At 38.6% G+C, this 19,727-nt stretch overlaps 2 protein-coding genes across 2 annotated transcripts; both read right to left on the reverse strand.

The window, feature by feature from the left end:
• Window positions 1-264: 264 nt before the first annotated feature.
• On the reverse strand, window positions 265-2,018 carry LOC133056903 (elongation factor 1-alpha 1-like). Its single transcript, XM_061142774.1, has one exon. It carries the CDS (start codon window positions 1,948-1,950, stop codon window positions 562-564), a length of 1,389 nt encoding a protein of 462 aa, XP_060998757.1. The 5' UTR covers window positions 1,951-2,018; the 3' UTR covers window positions 265-561.
• Window positions 2,019-9,823: 7,805 nt separating this feature from the next.
• LOC133056912 (elongation factor 1-alpha 1-like) lies at window positions 9,824-11,571 on the reverse strand. The gene has a single exon (XM_061142783.1). It carries the CDS (start codon window positions 11,509-11,511, stop codon window positions 10,123-10,125), a length of 1,389 nt encoding a protein of 462 aa, XP_060998766.1. The 5' UTR covers window positions 11,512-11,571; the 3' UTR covers window positions 9,824-10,122.
• Between the last annotated feature and the right edge of the window lie 8,156 nt (window positions 11,572-19,727).

Below are 19,727 nucleotides of genomic sequence, written 5' to 3' on the forward strand. Positions count from 1 at the left end.
AAAACAGACAGAGAAATTAAGGAAACAATACCATTCACCATTGCAACAAAAAGAATAAAATACTTAGGAGTATATCTACCTAAAGAAACAAAGGACCTATACATAGAAAACTATAAAACACTGATGAAAGAAATCAAAGAGGACACAAACAGATGGAGAAACATACCGTGTTCATGGATTGGAAGAATTAATATTGTCAAAATGGCTATTCTACCCAAAGCAGTCTATAGATTCAATGCAATCCCTATCAAGCTACCAATGGTATTTTTTTTTTTTTTCTCATTAAACTTTTTTTAATGGGTCTCAAATTCTGTGACAGATTTTTGGTCAAGGTGTTTTCATTAAAAAGTACTGATTTTAAAAACTAATAACTTAAACTGCCACACACAAAACATATGGTCCACAAAAACATTCTCCTTTCCTTCTGAAGGTTTTACGATGCATTGTTATCATTAACCAGTCTTTTACTATCAAACTTAAATGGCCAATTGAGACAAACAGTTCTGAGACCGTTCTTCCACCACTGATTAAGACTGGGGTGGCAGGTGTTGGGGATAATATTCATTTAGCCTTCTGAGCTTTCTGGGCAGACTTGGTGACCTTGCCAGCTCCAGCTGCCTTCTTGTCCACTGCCTTGATGACACCCACAGCAACTGTCTGTCTCATGTCACGCACAGCAAAACGGCCCAGGGGAGGATAATCAGAGAAGCTCTCGACACACATGGGCTTGCCAGGAACCATATCAACAATGGCAGCGTCACCAGATTTCAAGAATTTAGGGCCATCTTCCAGCTTTTTCCCAGAACGACGATCAATCTTCTCCTTCAGCTCAGCAAACTTGCAAGCGATGTGAGCTGTGTGACAATCCAGCACAGGTGCATATCCAGCACTGATTTGGCCTGGATGGTTCAAAATAATCACCTGAGCTGTGAAGCCAGCAGCTTCCATGGGTGGATCATTTTTGCTGTCACCAGCCACATTGCCACGACGGACATCTTTGACAGACACGTTCTTGACATTGAAGCCCACATTGTCCCCAGGAAGGGCTTCACTCAATGCTTCATGGTGCATTTCTACAGACTTCACTTCAGTTGTTACATTGACTGGAGCAAAGGTGACCACCATGCCAGGTTTGAGAACACCAGTCTCCACACGACCCACAGGGACAGTACCAATACCACCAATTTTGTAGACATCCTGGAGAGGCAAACGCAAGGGTTTGTCAGTTGGGCAAGTTGGTGGCAGGATGCAATCCAGAGCTTCAAGCAGGGTGGTTCCACTGGCGTTGCCGTCCTTACGGGTGACTTTCCATCCCTTGAACCATGGCATGTTAGCACTTGGCTCCAGCATGTTGTCACCATTCCAGCCAGAAATTGGCACAAATGCTACTGTGTCGGGGTTGTAGCCAATTTTCTTAATGTAGGTGCTGACTTCCTTAACAATTTCCTCGTATCTCTTCTGGCTGTAGGGTGGCTCAGTGGAATCCATTTTGTTAACTCCAACAATTAGTTGTTTCACACCCAGAGTGTAAGCCAGAAGGGCATGCTCACGGGTCTGCCCGTTCTTGGAGATACTGGCTTCAAATTCACCAACACCAGCAGCAACAATCAGGACAGCACAGTCAGCCTGGGATGTGCCTGTAATCATGTTTTTGATGAAGTCTCTGTGTCCTGGGGCATCAATGATGGTAACATAGTACTTGCTGGTCTCAAATTTCCACAGGGAGATATCAATGGTGATACCACGCTCACGTTCAGCTTTCAGTTTGTCCAAGACCCAGGCATATTTGAAGGAGCCCTTTCCCATCTCGGCAGCCTCCTTCTCGAACTTCTCAATTGTTCTCTTGTCGATCCCGCCACATTTGTAGATCAGATGGCCAGTCGTGGTAGACTTCCCTGAATCTACGTGCCCAATGACAACGATGTTGATGTGGGTCTTCTCTTTTCCCATTTTGGCTTAGGTTTAACGGTGGTTTTCACGACACCTGTGTCCTGGCGGCAAACCCGTTGCGAAAAACTACCAATGGTATTTTTCACAGAACTAGACCAAAGAATTTCACAATTTGTATGGAAATACAAAAAACCTCGAATAGCCAAAGTAATCTTGAGAAAGAAGAATGGAGCTGGAGGAATCAACCTGCCTGACTTCAGACTCTACTACAAAGCCACAGTCATCAAGACAGTATGGTACTGGCACAAAGACAGAAATATAGATCAATGGAACAGAATAGAAAGCCCAGAGATAAATCCACGAACCTATGGACACCTTATCTTTGACAAAGGAGGCAAGGATATACAATGGAAAAAAGACAACCTCTTTAACAAGTGGTGCTGGGAAAACTGGTCAACCACTTGTAAAAGAATGAAACTAGAACACTTTCTAACACCATACACAAAAATAAACTCAAAATGGATTAAAGATCTAAATGTAAGACCAGAAACTATAAAACTCCTAGAGGAGAACATAGGCAAAACACTCTCTGACATAAATCAAAGCAAGATCCTCTATGACCCACCTCCCAGAATATTGGAAATATAAGCAAAACTAAACAAATGGGACCTAATGAAACTTAAAAGCTTTTGCACTACAAAGGAAACTATAAGTAAGGTGAAAAGACAGCCCTCAGATTGGGAGAAAATAATAGCAAATGAAGAAACAGACAAAGGATTAATCTCAAAAATATACAAGCAACTCCTGCAGCTCAATTTCAGAAAAATAAATGACCCAATCAAAAAATGGGCCAAAGAACTAAACAGACATTTCTCCAAAGAAGACATACAGATGGCTAACAAACACATGAAAAGATGCTCAACATCACTCATTATTAGAGAAATACAAATCAAAACCACAATGAGGTACCATTACACGCCAGTCAGGATGGCTGTTATCCAAAAGTCTACAAGCAATAAATGCTGGAGAGGGTGTGGAGAAAAGGGAACCCTCTTACACTGTTGGTGGGAATGCAAACTAGTACAGCCGCTATGGAAAACAGTGTGGAGATTTCTTAAAAAACTGGAAATAGAACTGCCATATGACCCAGCAATCCCACTTCTGGGCATACACACTGAGGAAACCAGAACTGAAAGAGACACGTGCACCCCAGTGTTCATCGCAGCACTGTTTATAATAGCCAGGACATGGAAGCAACCTAGATGCCCATCAGCAGATGAATGGATAAGGAAGCTGTGGTACATATACACCATGGACTATTACTCAGCCATTAAAAAGAATTCATTTGAACCAGTCCTAATGAGATGGATGAAGCTGAAGCCCATTATACAGAGTGAAGTAAGCCAGAAAGATAAAGAACATTACAGCATACTGACACATGTATATGGAATTTAGAAAGGTGATAACGATAACCCTATATGCAGAACAGAAAAAGAGACACAGAAATACAGAACAGACTTTTGAACTTTGTGGGAGAATGTGAGGGTGGGATATTTCAAAAGAACAGCATGTATCCTATCTATGGTGAAACAGATCACCAGCCCAGGTGGGATGAACGAGACAAGTGCTCCGGCCTGGTGCACTGGGAAGACCCAGAGGAATCGGGGGGAGAGGGAGGTGGGAGGGGGGAACGGGATTGGGAATACATGTAAATCCATGGCTGATTCATATCAATGTATGACAAAACCCACTGGAAAAAAAAATATGAGGAGCATGAAACAGTCTGAAAAATAGGAGGAGCATGAAACGGTGATCAAAAACATGAAGAGCCTGAAAAGGTGTGAAAAATATGAAGAGCTTCAAAAGGTGTGAAATAGATGAGGAGCATGAAACTCTCTGAAAAATAGAAGGAGCATGAAGTGGTGTTCAAAAATATGAATAGCCTGAAAAGGTGTGAAAAATATGAAGATCTTCAAAAGGTGTGAAAAATATGAGGAGCATGATATGGTCTGAAAAATGGGAGGAGCATGAAGTGGTGTTGAAAAACATGAAGAGCCTGAAAACGTGTGAAAAATATGAAGAGCTTCAAAAGGTGTGAAAAATATGAAGAGCTTCAAAAAGTGTGAAATACATGAGGAGGATTAAACGGTCTGAAAAATAGGAGGAGCATGAAGTGGTGTTGAAAAAAACTGAAGAGCCTGAAAAGTTGTGAAAAATATGAAGAGCTTCAAAAGGTGTGAAAAATATGAGGAGCTTCACAAGTTGTCAAAAATATGAAGAGCATGAAACGGTCTGAAAAATAGGAGGAACATTAAGTGGTGTTGAGAAACATGAAGAGCCTGAAATGGTGTGAAAAATATGAAGAGCTTCAACAGGTGTCAAAAATATGAGGAGCACGAAACGTTCTGAAAAACAGGAGGAGCATGAAATGGTATTCAAAACATGAAGAGCCTGAAAACGTGTGAAAAATAGGAAGAGCTTCAAAAGGTGTGAAAAATATGAAGAGCTTCAAAAGGAGTCAAAAATGACATGAGTCTGAAACGGTTTGAAAAATAGGACGAGCATGAAGTGGTGTTCAAAACATGAAGAGCCTGAAAATGTGTGAAAAATATGAAGAGCTTCAAAACCTGTCAAAAATATGAGGAGCATGAAACGGTCTGAAAAATAGGAGGAGCATGAAGCGGTGTTCAAAAACATGAAGAGCCTGAAAAGGTTTGAAAAATATGAAGAGCTTCAAATGATTTCAAATATATGAGGAGCATGAAACGGCCTGTAAAATAGGAGGAGCATGAAACAGTGATCAAAAATATGAAGAGCCTGAAAAGGTGTGAAAAATATGAAGAGCTTCAAAAGGGGTGAAATACATGAGGAGCATGAAACGGGCTGAAAAATAGGAGAAGCATGAAGTGGTGTGGAAAAACATGAAGAGCCTGAAAAGGTGTGAAAAATATGAAGAGCTTCAAAAGGTGTGAAATACATGAGGAGCATGAAACTCTCTGAAAAATAGGAGGAGCATGAAACGGTGATCAAAAACATGAAGAGCCTGAAAACGTGTGAAAAATATGAAGTGTTTCAAAAGGTGTGAAAAATATGAAGAGCTTCAAAAGGAGTCAAAAATGACATGAGTCTGAAACGGTTTGAAAAATAGGACGAGCATGAAGTGGTGTTCAAAACATGAAGAGCCTGAAAATGTGTGAAAAATATGAAGAGCTTCAAAACCTGTCAAAAATATGAGGAGCATGAAACGGTCTGAAAAATAGGAGGAGCATGAAGCGGTGTTCAAAAACATGAAGAGCCTGAAAAGGTTTGAAAAATATGAAGAGCTTCAAATGATTTCAAATATATGAGGAGCATGAAACGGCCTGTAAAATAGGAGGAGCATGAAACAGTGATCAAAAATATGAAGAGCCTGAAAAGGTGTGAAAAATATGAAGAGCTTCAAAAGGTGTGAAATACATGAGGAGCATGAAACGGGCTGAAAAATAGGAGAAGCATGAAGTGGTGTGGAAAAACATGAAGAGCCTGAAAAGGTGTGAAAAATATGAAGAGCTTCAAAAGGTGTGAAATACATGAGGAGCATGAAACTCTCTGAAAAATAGGAGGAGCATGAAACGGTGATCAAAAACATGAAGAGCCTGAAAACGTGTGAAAAATATGAAGTGTTTCAAAAGGTGTGAAAAATATGAAGAGCTTCAAAAGGTGTCAAAAAGTAGATGAGCATGAAACGGTCTGAAAAATAGCAGCAGCATATAGAGGTGTTGAAAAACATGAAGAGCCTGAAAACGTGTGAAAAATATGAAGACTTTCAAAATGTGTGAAAAATATGAAGAGCTTCAAAAGGTGTCAAAAAGTAGATGACCACGAAACGGTCTGAAAAATAGGAGGAGCATGAAGTGGTGTGGAAAAAAATGAAGAGCCTTAAAAAAGTGTGAAAAATATGGAAAGCTTCAAAAGGTGTCAAAAATATGAGGAGCATGAAACGGTCTCAAAAAATAGGAGGAGCATGAAGCGGTGTTAAAAAACATGAAGAGCCTGAAAAGTTTTGAAATATATGAAGAGCTTCAAAAGGTGTCAAAAATATGAGGAGCATGAAACGGTCTGAAAAAAAGGAGGAGCATGAAGCGGTGTTCAAAAACATAAAGAGCCTGAAGAGGTTTGAAAAATATGAAGAGCTTCAAAAGGTGTCAAATATATGAGGAGCATGAAATGGTCTTAAAATTAGGAGGAGGATGAAGTGGTGTTCAAAAACATGAAGAGCCTGAAAAGGTGTGAAAAATAGGAAAAGCCTCAAAACGTGTCAAAAATATGAGGAGCATGAAACGGTCTGAAAAATTGCAGGAGCATGAAGCGGTGTTGAAAATCATGAAGAGTCTGAAAAGGTGTGAAAAATATGAAAAGCTTCAAAAGATGTGAAAAATATGAAGAGCTTCAAAAAGTGTGAAATACATGAGGAGGATTAAACGGTCTGAAAAATAGGAGGAGCATTAAGCGGTGTTGAAGAACATGAAGGCCTGAAAACATGTGAAAAATATGAAGAGCTTCAGAAGGTGTGAAAAATATGAAGAGCTTCAAAAGTTGTCAAAAATTAGATGAGCATGAAACGGTCTGAAAAATAGGAGGAGCATGAAGTGGTGTTGAAAAAAATGAAGAGCCTGAAAAGGTTTGAAAAATATGAAAAGCTTCAAAAGGTGTCAAAATATGGGGAGCATGAAACTGTCTCAAAAATAGGAGGAGCATGAAGCGGTGTTCAAAAACAAGAAGAGCCTGAAAAGGTGTGAAAAATATGAGGAGCTTCAAAAGGTGTGAAATACATGTGGAGCATTAAACGGTCTGAAAAATAGGAGGAGCATGAAGCGGTGTTGAAAAACATGAAGAGCTTGAAAAGGTGTGAAAAATATGAAGAGTTTCTAAAGGTGTCAAAAATATGAGGAGCATGAAACGGTCTGAAATATAGGAGGAGCATGAACTGGTGTTGAAAAACATGGAGAGCCTGAAAAGGTTTGAAAAATATGAAGAGCTTCAAAAGGTGTGAAAAATATGAGGAGCATGATACTGTGTGAAAAATAGGAGGAGCATGAAGCGGTGTTGAAAAACATGAAGAGACTTAAAACGTGTGAAAAATATGAAGAGTTTCAAAAGGTGTGAAAAATATGAAGAGCTTCAAAAGGTGTCAAAAATTAGATGAGCATGAAACGGTCTGAAAAATAGGAGGAGCATGAAGCGGTGTTGAAAAACATGAAGAGCCTGAAAAGTTGTGAAATATATGAAGAACTTCAAAAGGGGTCAAAAATATGAGGAGCCTTAAACGGTCTGAAAAATAGGAGGAGCATGAATAGGTGTTCAAAAACATGAAGAGCCTGAAAAATAGTGAAAAATATGAAGAGCTTCAAAAGTTGTCAAAAATATGAGGAGCATGTAACGGTCTGAAAAATAGGAGGAGCACGAAACGGTCTGAAAATCAGGAGGAGCAAGAAACAGTGTTGAAAAACATGAAGAGTCTGAAAAGGCGTAAAAAATATGAAGAGCTTCAAAAGGTGTCAAAAACATGAGGAGCAGGGAACGGTCTGAAATGTAGGAGGAGCATGAAGCCGTGTTCAAAAACCTGAAGAGCCTGTAAAGGTGTGAAAAATATGAAGAGCTTCAAAAGGTGTCAAATATAAGAGGAGTATGAAACGGTCTGAAAAATAGGAGGAGCATGAAGCAGTCCTGAAAAACATGAAGAGCCTGAAAAGGTGTGAAAAATATGAAGAGCTTCAAAAGGTGTCAAAAATATGAGGAGCATGAAACGATATGAAAAATAGGAGGAGCATGAAGCGGTGTTCAAAAATATGAAGAGCCTGAAAAGGTGTGAAAAATATGAAGTGTTTCAAAACGTGTCAAAAATATGAGGAGCATGAAAAGTTCTGAAAAATAGGAGGAGCATGAAGCGGTTTTCAAAAACCTGAGGAGCCTGAAAAGGTATGAAAAATATGAAGAGCTTCAAAACGTCTCAAAAACATGAGGAGCAGGAAACCGTATGAAAAATAGGAGGAGCATGAAGCGGTGTTCAAAAATATGAAGAGCCTGAAAAGGTGTGAAAAATATGAAGTGTTTCAAAAGGTGTCAAAATTATGAGGAGCATGTAACGGTCTGAAAAATAAGAGAGCATGAAGCGGTGTTCAAAAATATAAAGAGCCTGAAAAGGTGTAAAAATACGAAGAGCTTTAAAAGGTGTCAAAAATATGAGGAGCATGAACGGTCTTAAAAAAAGGAGGAGGATGAAGCGGTGTTGAAAAACATGAAGAGTCTGAAAACGTGTGAAAAATATGAAGAGCTTCAAAAGGTGTCAAAAATGAGATGAGCATGAAACGGTCTGAAAAATAGGAGGAGCGTGAAGCGGTGTTGAAAATCATGAAGAGCCTGAAAAGGTGTGAAAAATATGAAAAGCTTCAAAAGATGTGAAAAATATGAAGAGCTTCAAAAGGTGTCACAATGAGATGAGCATGAAACGGTCTGAAAAATAGGAGGAGCATGAAGTGGTGTTGAAAAAAATGAAAAGCCTTAAAATGTGTGAAATATATGAAGAGCTTCAAAAGGTGTCAAAAATATGAGGAGAATGAAACGGTCTGCAAAATAGGAGGAGCATGAAATGGTGTTCAACAACATGAAGAGCCTGAAAAGGTGTGAAAAATATGAACAGTTTCAAAAAGTGTGAAATACATGAGGAGAATTAAACGGTCTGAAAAATAGGAGGAGCATGAAATGGTGTTCAAAAACATGAAGAGCATGAAAAGGTGTGAAAAATATGAACAGTTTCAAAAAGTGTGAAATACATGAGGAGAATTAAACTGTCTGAAAAATAGGAGGAGCATGAAGCGGTGTTGAAAAACATGAAGGCCTGAAAACGTGTGAAAAATATGAAAGCTTCGAAAGTTGTGAAAAATATGAAGAGCTTCAAAAGTTGTGAAAAATATGAAGAGCTTCAAAAGGTGTCAAAAATTTGATGAGCATGAAACGGTCTGAAAAATAGGAGGAGCATGAAGTGGTGTTGAAAAAAATGAAGAGCCTGAAAAGGTTTGAAAAATATGAAAAGCTTCAAAAGGTGTCAAAAATATGAGGAGCATGAAACTGTCTCAAAAATAGGAGGAGCATGAAGCGGTGTTCAAAAACAAGAAGAGCCTGAAAAGGTGTGAAAAATATGAAGAGCTTCAAAAGGTGTCAAAAATATGAGGAGCATGAAACGGTTTTGAGAAACATGAATAGCCTGAAAATATGTGAAAAATATGAAGAGCATAAAAATATGTGAAAAATATGAGGAGCATGAAACTGTGTTCAAAACATGAAGAGCCTGAAAAGGTGTGAAAAATATGAAGATCTTCAGAAGGTGTTAAAATTGAAGGCATTTCCCCTGAAATCAGGAACAAGACAAGGGTGCCCACTCTCACCACTACTATTCAACATAGTGTTGGAAGTTCTGGCCACAGCAATCAGAGCAGAAAAAGAAGTAAAAGGAATCCAGATAGGAAAAGAAGAAGTAAAACTCTCACTGTTTGCAGATGACATGATCCTCTACATAGAAAACCCTAAAGACTCTACCAGAAAATTACTAGAACTAATCAATGAATATAGTAAAGTTGCAGGATATAAAATTAACACACAGAAATCCCTTGCATTCCTATATACTAACAATGAAAAAACAGACAGAGAAATTAAGGAAACAATACCATTCACCATTGCAACAAAAAGAATAAAATACTTAGGAGTATATCTACCTAAAGAAACAAAGGACCTATACATAGAAAACTATAAAACACTGATGAAAGAAATCAAAGAGGACACAAACAGATGGAGAAACATACCGTGTTCATGGATTGGAAGAATTAATATTGTCAAAATGGCTATTCTACCCAAAGCAGTCTATAGATTCAATGCAATCCCTATCAAGCTACCAATGGTATTTTTTTTTTTTTCTCATTAAACTTTTTTTAATGGGTCTCAAATTCTGTGACAGATTTTTGGTCAAGGTGTTTTCATTAAAAAGTACTGATTTTAAAAACTAATAACTTAAACTGCCACACACAAAACATATGGTCCACAAAAACATTCTCCTTTCCTTCTGAAGGTTTTACGATGCATTGTTATCATTAACCAGTCTTTTACTATCAAACTTAAATGGCCAATTGAGACAAACAGTTCTGAGACCGTTCTTCCACCACTGATTAAGACTGGGGTGGCAGGTGTTGGGGATAATATTCATTTAGCCTTCTGAGCTTTCTGGGCAGACTTGGTGACCTTGCCAGCTCCAGCTGCCTTCTTGTCCACTGCCTTGATGACACCCACAGCAACTGTCTGTCTCATGTCACGCACAGCAAAACGGCCCAGGGGAGGATAATCAGAGAAGCTCTCGACACACATGGGCTTGCCAGGAACCATATCAACAATGGCAGCGTCACCAGATTTCAAGAATTTAGGGCCATCTTCCAGCTTTTTCCCAGAACGACGATCAATCTTCTCCTTCAGCTCAGCAAACTTGCAAGCGATGTGAGCTGTGTGACAATCCAGCACAGGTGCATATCCAGCACTGATTTGGCCTGGATGGTTCAAAATAATCACCTGAGCTGTGAAGCCAGCAGCTTCCATGGGTGGATCATTTTTGCTGTCACCAGCCACATTGCCACGACGGACATCTTTGACAGACACGTTCTTGACATTGAAGCCCACATTGTCCCCAGGAAGGGCTTCACTCAATGCTTCATGGTGCATTTCTACAGACTTCACTTCAGTTGTTACATTGACTGGAGCAAAGGTGACCACCATGCCAGGTTTGAGAACACCAGTCTCCACACGACCCACAGGGACAGTACCAATACCACCAATTTTGTAGACATCCTGGAGAGGCAAACGCAAGGGTTTGTCAGTTGGGCGAGTTGGTGGCAGGATGCAATCCAGAGCTTCAAGCAGGGTGGTTCCACTGGCGTTGCCGTCCTTACGGGTGACTTTCCATCCCTTGAACCATGGCATGTTAGCACTTGGCTCCAGCATGTTGTCACCATTCCAGCCAGAAATTGGCACAAATGCTACTGTGTCGGGGTTGTAGCCAATTTTCTTAATGTAGGTGCTGACTTCCTTAACAATTTCCTCGTATCTCTTCTGGCTGTAGGGTGGCTCAGTGGAATCCATTTTGTTAACTCCAACAATTAGTTGTTTCACACCCAGAGTGTAAGCCAGAAGGGCATGCTCACGGGTCTGCCCGTTCTTGGAGATACTGGCTTCAAATTCACCAACACCAGCAGCAACAATCAGGACAGCACAGTCAGCCTGGGATGTGCCTGTAATCATGTTTTTGATGAAGTCTCTGTGTCCTGGGGCATCAATGATGGTAACATAGTACTTGCTGGTCTCAAATTTCCACAGGGAGATATCAATGGTGATACCACGCTCACGTTCAGCTTTCAGTTTGTCCAAGACCCAGGCATATTTGAAGGAGCCCTTTCCCATCTCGGCAGCCTCCTTCTCGAACTTCTCAATTGTTCTCTTGTCGATCCCGCCACATTTGTAGATCAGATGGCCAGTCGTGGTAGACTTCCCTGAATCTACGTGCCCAATGACAACGATGTTGATGTGGGTCTTCTCTTTTCCCATTTTGGCTTAGGTTTAACGGTGGTTTTCACGACACCTGTGTCCTGGCGGCAAACCCGTTGCAAAAAACTACCAATGGTATTTTTCACAGAACTAGACCAAAGAATTTCACAATTTGTATGGAAATACAAAAAACCTCGAATAGCCAAAGTAATCTTGAGAAAGAAGAATGGAGCTGGAGGAATCAACCTGCCTGACTTCAGACTCTACTACAAAGCCACAGTCATCAAGACAGTATGGTACTGGCACAAAGACAGAAATATAGATCAATGGAACAGAATAGAAAGCCCAGAGATAAATCCACGAACCTATGGACACCTTATCTTTGACAAAGGAGGCAAGGATATACAATGGAAAAAAGACAACCTCTTTAACAAGTGGTGCTGGGAAAACTGGTCAACCACTTGTAAAAGAATGAAACTAGAACACTTTCTAACACCATACACAAAAATAAACTCAAAATGGATTAAAGATCTAAATGTAAGACCAGAAACTATAAAACTCCTAGAGGAGAACATAGGCAAAACACTCTCTGACATAAATCAAAGCAAGATCCTCTATGACCCACCTCCCAGAATATTGGAAATATAAGCAAAACTAAACAAATGGGACCTAATGAAACTTAAAAGCTTTTGCACTACAAAGGAAACTATAAGTAAGGTGAAAAGACAGCCCTCAGATTGGGAGAAAATAATAGCAAATGAAGAAACAGACAAAGGATTAATCTCAAAAATATACAAGCAACTCCTGCAGCTCAATTTCAGAAAAATAAATGACCCAATCAAAAAATGGGCCAAAGAACTAAACAGACATTTCTCCAAAGAAGACATACAGATGGCTAACAAACACATGAAAAGATGCTCAACATCACTCATTATTAGAGAAATACAAATCAAAACCACAATGAGGTACCATTACACGCCAGTCAGGATGGCTGCTATCCAAAAGTCTACAAGCAATAAATGCTGGAGAGGGTGTGGAGAAAAGGGAACCCTCTTACACTGTTGGTGGGAATGCAAACTAGTACAGCCGCTATGGAAAACAGTGTGGAGATTTCTTAAAAAACTGGAAATAGAACTGCCATATGACCCAGCAATCCCACTTCTGGGCATACACACTGAGGAAACCAGAACTGAAAGAGACACGTGCACCCCAGTGTTCATCGCAGCACTGTTTATAATAGCCAGGACATGGAAGCAACCTAGATGCCCATCAGCAGATGAATGGATAAGGAAGCTGTGGTACATATACACCATGGACTATTACTCAGCCATTAAAAAGAATTCATTTGAACCAGTCCTAATGAGATGGATGAAGCTGAAGCCCATTATACAGAGTGAAGTAAGCCAGAAAGATAAAGAACATTACAGCATACTGACACATGTATATGGAATTTAGAAAGGTGATAACGATAACCCTATATGCAGAACAGAAAAAGAGACACAGAAATACAGAACAGACTTTTGAACTTTGTGGGAGAATGTGAGGGTGGGATATTTCAAAAGAACAGCATGTATCCTATCTATGGTGAAACAGATCACCAGCCCAGGTGGGATGAACGAGACAAGTGCTCCGGCCTGGTGCACTGGGAAGACCCAGAGGAATCGGGGGGAGAGGGAGGTGGGAGGGGGGAACGGGATTGGGAATACATGTAAATCCATGGCTGATTCATATCAATGTATGACAAAACCCACTGGAAAAAAAAATATGAGGAGCATGAAACAGTCTGAAAAATAGGAGGAGCATGAAACGGTGATCAAAAACATGAAGAGCCTGAAAAGGTGTGAAAAATATGAAGAGCTTCAAAAGGTGTGAAATAGATGAGGAGCATGAAACTCTCTGAAAAATAGAAGGAGCATGAAGTGGTGTTCAAAAATATGAATAGCCTGAAAAGGTGTGAAAAATATGAAGATCTTCAAAAGGTGTGAAAAATATGAGGAGCATGATATGGTCTGAAAAATGGGAGGAGCATGAAGCGGTGTTGAAAAACATGAAGAGCCTGAAAACGTGTGAAAAATATGAAGAGCTTCAAAAGGTGTGAAAAATATGAAGAGCTTCAAAAAGTGTGAAATACATGAGGAGGATTAAACGGTCTGAAAAATAGGAGGAGCATGAAGTGGTGTTGAAAAAAACTGAAGAGCCTGAAAAGTTGTGAAAAATATGAAGAGCTTCAAAAGGTGTCAAAAATATGAGGAGCATGAAACGGTCTGAAAAATAGGAGGAGCATGAAGCCGTGTTCAAAAACATGAAGAGCCTGAAAAGGTGTGAAAAATATGAAGAGCTTCAAAAAGTGTGAAATACATGAGGAGGATTAAACGGTCTGAAAGATAGGAGGAGCATTAAGCGGTGTTGAAAAACATGAAGGCCTGAAAACATGTGAAAAATATGAAGAGCTTCAAAAGGTGTGAAAAATATGAAGAGCTTCAAAAGGTGTGAAATACATGTGGAGCATTAAACGGTCTGAAAAATAGGAGGAGCATGAAGCGGTGTTGAAAAACATGAAGAGCCTGAAAAGGTGTGAAAAATATGAGGAGCTTCAAAAGGTGTGAAATACACGTGGAGCATTAAACGGTCTGAAAAACAGGAGGAGCATGAAGCGGTGTGCAAAAACAAGAAGAGCCTGAAAAGGTGTGAAAAATATGAGGAGATTCAAAAGGTGTGAAATACATGTGGAGCATTAAACGGTCTGAAAAATAGGAGGAGCATGAAGCGGTGTTCAAAAACAAGAAGAGCCTGAAAAGGTGTGAAAAATATGAGGAGCTTCAAAAGGTGTGAAATACATGTGGAGCATTAAACGGTCTGAAAAATAGGAGGAGCATGAAACGGTGATAAAAAATGAAGAGCGTTTTGATTTGCATTTCTCTAATAATGAGTGATGTTGAGCATCTTTTCATGTGTTTGTTAGCCATCTGTATGTCTTCTTTGGAGAAATGTCTGTTTAGTTCTTTGGCCCATTTTTTGATTGGGTCATTTATTTTTCTGGAATTGAGCTGCAGGAGTTGCTTGTATATTTTTGAGATTAATCCTTTGTCTGTTTCTTCATTTGCTATTATTTTCTCCCAATCTGAGGGCTGTCTTTTCACCTTACTTATAGTTTCCTTTGTAGTGCAAAAGCTTTTAAGTTTCATTAGGTCCCATTTGTTTAGTTTTGCTTATATTTCCAATATTCTGGGAGGTGGGTCATAGAGGATCTTGCTTTGATTTATGTCGGAGAGTGTTTTGCCTATGTTCTACTCTAGGAGTTTTATAGTTTCTGGTCTTACATTTAGATCTTTAATCCATTTTGAGTTTATTTTTGTGTATGGTGTAAGAAAGTGTTCTAGTTTCATTCTTTTACAAGTGGTTGATCAGTTTTCCCAGCACCACTTGTTAAAGAGGTTGTCTTTTTTCCATTGTATATCCTTGCCTCCTTTGTCAAAGATAAGGTGTCCATAGGTTTGTGGATTTATCTCTGGGCTTTCTATTCTGTTCCATTGATCTATATTTCTGTCTTTGTGCCAGTACCATACTGTCTTGATGACTGTGGCTTTGTAGTAGAGTCTGAAGTCAGGCAGGTTGATTCCTCCAGCTCCATTCTTCTTTCTCAAGATTACTTTGGCTATTCGAGGTTTTTTGTATTTCCATACAAATTGTGAAATTCTTTGGTCTAGTTCTGTGAAAAATACCAATGGTAGCTTGATAGGGATTGCATTGAATCTATAGACTGCTTTGGGTAGAATAGCCATTTTGACAATATTAATTCTTCCAATCCATGAACACGGTATGTTTCTCCATCTGTTTGTGTCCTCTTTGATTTCTTTCATCAGTGTTTTGTAGTTTTCTATGTATAGGTCCTTTGTTTCTTTAGGTAGATATACTCCTAAGTATTTTATTCCTTTGTTGCAATGGTGAATGGTATTGTTTCCTTAATTTCTCTGTCTGTTTTTTCATTGTTAGTATATAGGAATGCAAGGGATTTCTGTGTGTTAATTTTATATCCTGCAACTTTACTATATTCATTGATTAGCTCTAGTAATTTTCTGGTAGAGTCTTTAGGGTTTTCTATGTAGAGGATCATGTCATCTGCAAACAGTGAGAGATTTTGAAATGGTGTGAAAAATATGAAGAGCTTCAAAATGTGTCAAATATAAGAGGAGCATGAAACAGTGTTCAAAAACATGAAGAGCCTGAAAAGCAGTGAAAAATATGAAGAGCTTAAAACGGTGTCAAATATAGGAGGAACATGAAACAGTGTTCAAATCATGAAGAGCCTGAAAAGGTGTGAAAAATATGAAGAGCTTCAAAAGGTCCCAAAAATATGTGGAGCATGAAACGGTCTGAAAAATAGGAGGAGCATGAAGCAGTGTTCAAAAACATGAAGAGACTGAAAAGCGGTGAAAAATATGAAGAGCTTCAAAAGGTTTCAAAAAGATGAGGAACATGAAACGGTGTTGAAAAACATGAAGACCCTCAAAAGGTGTGAAAAGTATGAGGAGCTTGAAAAAGTGTCAAAAATATGAGGAGCATGAAACGGTCAGAAAAATAGGAGGAGCATGAACCGGTGTTGAAAAACGGTAGAGCCTGAAAAGGTGTGAAAAATATGAAGACTTCAAAAGTTGTCAAAAATATGAGGAGCATGAAACGGTCTGAAAAATAGGAGGAGCATGAAGCAGTGTTGAAAAATATTAAGAGCCTGAAAAGGTGTGAAAAATATGAAGAGCTTCAAAATGTGTTCAAAAATATGAGGAGCATGAAACGGTCTAAAAAATAGGAAGAGCATGAAGCGGTGTTGAAAAAAAAAAAAAGCCTGAAAAGGTGTGAAAAATATGAAGAGCTTCAAAATGTGTCAAAAATATGAGGGGCATGAAACGGTCTGAAAAATAGGAGGAGCATGAAACGTAGTTCAAAAACATGAAGAGCCTGAAAATGTGTGAAAAATATGAAGACTTTCAAAAGCTGTGAAAAATATGAAGATCATGAAACGATCTGAAAAATAGGAGGAGCATGAAGCGGTTTTGAAAAACATGAAGCGCCTGAAAAGGTGTGAAATATATGAAGAGCTTCAAAGGGTGTCAAAAATATGAGGAGCATGAAACGGTCTGAAAAATAGGAGGAGCATGAAATGTTGTTCAAAAACATGAAGGGCTTGAAATGATGTGAAAAATATGAAGACTTTCAAAAGGTGTCAAAATTATGAGGGGCATGAAAAGGTCTGAAAAATAGGACGAGCATCAAACGGTGTTGAAAAATATGAAGAGCCTGAATAGGTGTGAAAAATATGAAGAGCTTCAAAAGTGTCACAAATAGGAGGAGCATGAAACGGTGTTCAAAAACATGAAGAGCCAGTAAAGGTGTGAAAAATATGAATAGCTTCCAAATGTGACAAAAATAAGATGAGCATGAAACGGTCTGAAAAATAGGAGGAGCATGAAGCGGTGTTGAAAAAAATGAAGAGCCTGAAAAGGTGTGAAATATATGAAGAGGTTCAAAAGGTGTCAAAAATGCGAGGAGCATGAAACGACTGAAATATAGGAGGAGCATGAACTGGTGTTGAAAAACATTAATAGCCTGAAAAGGTGTGAAATATATGAAGAGTTTCAAAAGGTGTGTAAAATATGAAGAGCTTCAATAGGTTGAAAAATATGAAGAGCTTAAAAAGATGTGAAACACATGAAGAGCTTCAAAAGGTGTCAAAAATGAGAGGAGCATGAAACGGTCTGAAAAAAAGGAGGAGCATGAAGTGGTGTTGAAAATCATGAAGTGCCTGAAAATGTGTAAAAAATATGAAGAGCTTGAAAAGGTGTCAAAAATATGAGGAGCATGAAACGGTCTAAAAAATAAATGGAGCATGAAACGGTGTTAAAAAACATCAAGAGCCTGAAAACGTGTGAAAAATATGAAGAGCTTCAAAAGGTGTGTAAAATATGAAGAGCTTCAATAGGTTGAAAAATATGAAGAGCTTCAAAAGATGTGAAAAACATGAAGAGCTTCAAAAGGTGTCAAAAATGAGAGGAGCATGAAAAGGTGTTAAAAAACATGAAGAGCCTGAAAAGGGGTGAAAAATATGAAGAGCTTCAAAAGGTGTCAAAAGTACGAGGAGCATGAAATGGTCAGAAAAATAAGAGGAGCATGAAGCGGTGTTGAAAAACATGAAGAGCCTGAAACTGTGTGAAATATATGAAGAGCTTCAAAAGGTATTAAAAATATGAGGAGCATGAAAAGTTCTAAAATATAGGAGGAGCATGAAGCGGTGTTGAAAAACATGAAGAGCCTGAAACTGTGTGAAATATATGAAGAGCTTCAAAAGGTATCAAAAATATGAGAAGCATGAAAAGTTCTAAAATATAGGAGGAGCACGAAGCGGTGTTGAAAAACATGAAGAGCCTGAAACTGTGTGAAATATATGAAGAGCTTCAAAAGGTATCAAAAATATGAGGAGCATGAAAAGTTCTAAAATATAGGAGGAGCATGAAGCGGTGTTGAAAAACATGAAGAGCCTGAAACTGTGTGAAATATATGAAGAGCTTCAAAAGGTATCAAAAATATGAGGAGCATGAAAAGTTCTAAAATATAGGAGGAGCATGAAGCGGTGTTGAAAAACATGAAGAGCCTGAAAAGGTGTGAAATATATGAAGAGCTTCAAAAGGTGTGAAAAATATGAGGAGCATTAAACGGTCTGAAAAATACGAGGAGAATGAAGCGGTGTTGAAAAACATGAAGAGCCTGAAAAGGTGTGAAAAATATGAAGAGCTTCAAAAGTTGTCACAAATAGGAGGAGCATGAAACGGTGTTCAAAAACATGAAGAGCCTGAAAAGGTGTGAAAAATATGAAGAGCTTCAAAGGGTGTGAAAAATATGAAGAGTTTCAAAAGGTGAGAAAAATATGAAGAGCTTCAAAAGGTGTCAAAAATTAGAGGAGCAAGAAACGGTCTGAAAAATAGGAGGATCATGAAGTGGTGTTGAAAAACATGAAGAGCCTGAAAAAGTGTGAAATATATGAAAATCTCCAAAAGGTGTCAAAAATATGAGGAGCATGAAACGGTCTGAAAAATAGGAGGAGCATGAAACGATGTTGAAAAAAATGAAGAGCCTGAAAAGGTGTGAAAATATGAAGAGCTTCAAAAGGTGTCAAAAATATGAGGATCATGAAACGGTCTGAAATATAGGTGGAGTATGAAACGGTGTTGAAAAACATAAAGAGCATGAAAAGGTGTGAAAAATATGAAGAGCTTCAAAAGGTTTCAAAATTATTAGTCGCATGAAACGGGTAAAAAAAATAGGAGGAGCATGAGACGGTGTTGAAAAACATGAAGATCCTGAAAAGGTGTGAAATATATGAAGAGCTTCAAAAGTTTTCAAAAAAAGGAGGAGCATGAGACGCTGTTGAAAAACATGAAGAGCATGAAAAGGTGTGAAAAATATGAAGAGGTTCAAAAGTTATCAAAAATATGAGGAGCATGAAAGGGACTGAAAATAGGAGGAGCATGAAACTTTGTATGTATACATGAAGAGCATGAAAAGGTGTGATCAATTTGAAGAGCTGCAAAAGGTGTCAAAAATATGAGGAGCATGGAATGGTCTCAAAAATAGTAGGAGCATGAGATGGTGTTGAAAAACATGAAGAACCTGAAAAGGCTGGAAATATATGAAGAGCTTTCAAGGTGTCAAAAATATGAGGAGCATGAAACGGTCTGAAAAATAGGAGGAGCATGAAACGGTGTTGAAAAAGATGAAGAGCATGATAAGTGTTAAAAATATAAAGAGCTTCAAAAGGTGCCAAAATTTGAGGAGCATGAAACGTTCCGAAAAATAGGAGGAGCATGAAACGGTCTGAAAAATAGGAGGAGCATGAAACCATGTTGAAAAACATGAAGAGCCTAAAAATGTGTGAGAAATATGAATAGCTTCAAAAAGTGTCAAAAATATTAGGAGCATGAAACGGTCTGAAATATAGGAGGAGCATGAAGCGGTATTCAAATACATGAAGAGAATGAAAAGGTGTGCAAAATATTAAGAGCTTCAAAAGGAGTCAAATATACGCGGAACATGAAACGGTGTTAAAAAACATAAAAACAATTAAAAGTGTGAAAAATATAAAGAGCTTCAAAAGCTGTCAAAATTATGAGGAGCAAGAAACGGTCTGAAAAATAGAAGGAGCATGAAACGGTGTTGAAAAACATGAAGAGAATGAAAAGGTGTGAAAAATATGAAGAGCTTCAAAAGGTGTCAAAAATATGAGG

The sequence above is a fragment of the Dama dama genome, chromosome 1, assembly GCF_033118175.1.
Source record: "Dama dama isolate Ldn47 chromosome 1, ASM3311817v1, whole genome shotgun sequence".
Lineage (NCBI taxonomy): Eukaryota > Metazoa > Chordata > Mammalia > Artiodactyla > Cervidae > Dama > Dama dama.

Coding starts and splice junctions, on each gene's coding strand:
- LOC133056903 (XM_061142774.1), bottom strand. CDS start 1,950: ATGGGAAAAGAGAAGACCCACATCAACATCGTTGTCATTGGGCACGTA.
- LOC133056912 (XM_061142783.1), bottom strand. CDS start 11,511: ATGGGAAAAGAGAAGACCCACATCAACATCGTTGTCATTGGGCACGTA.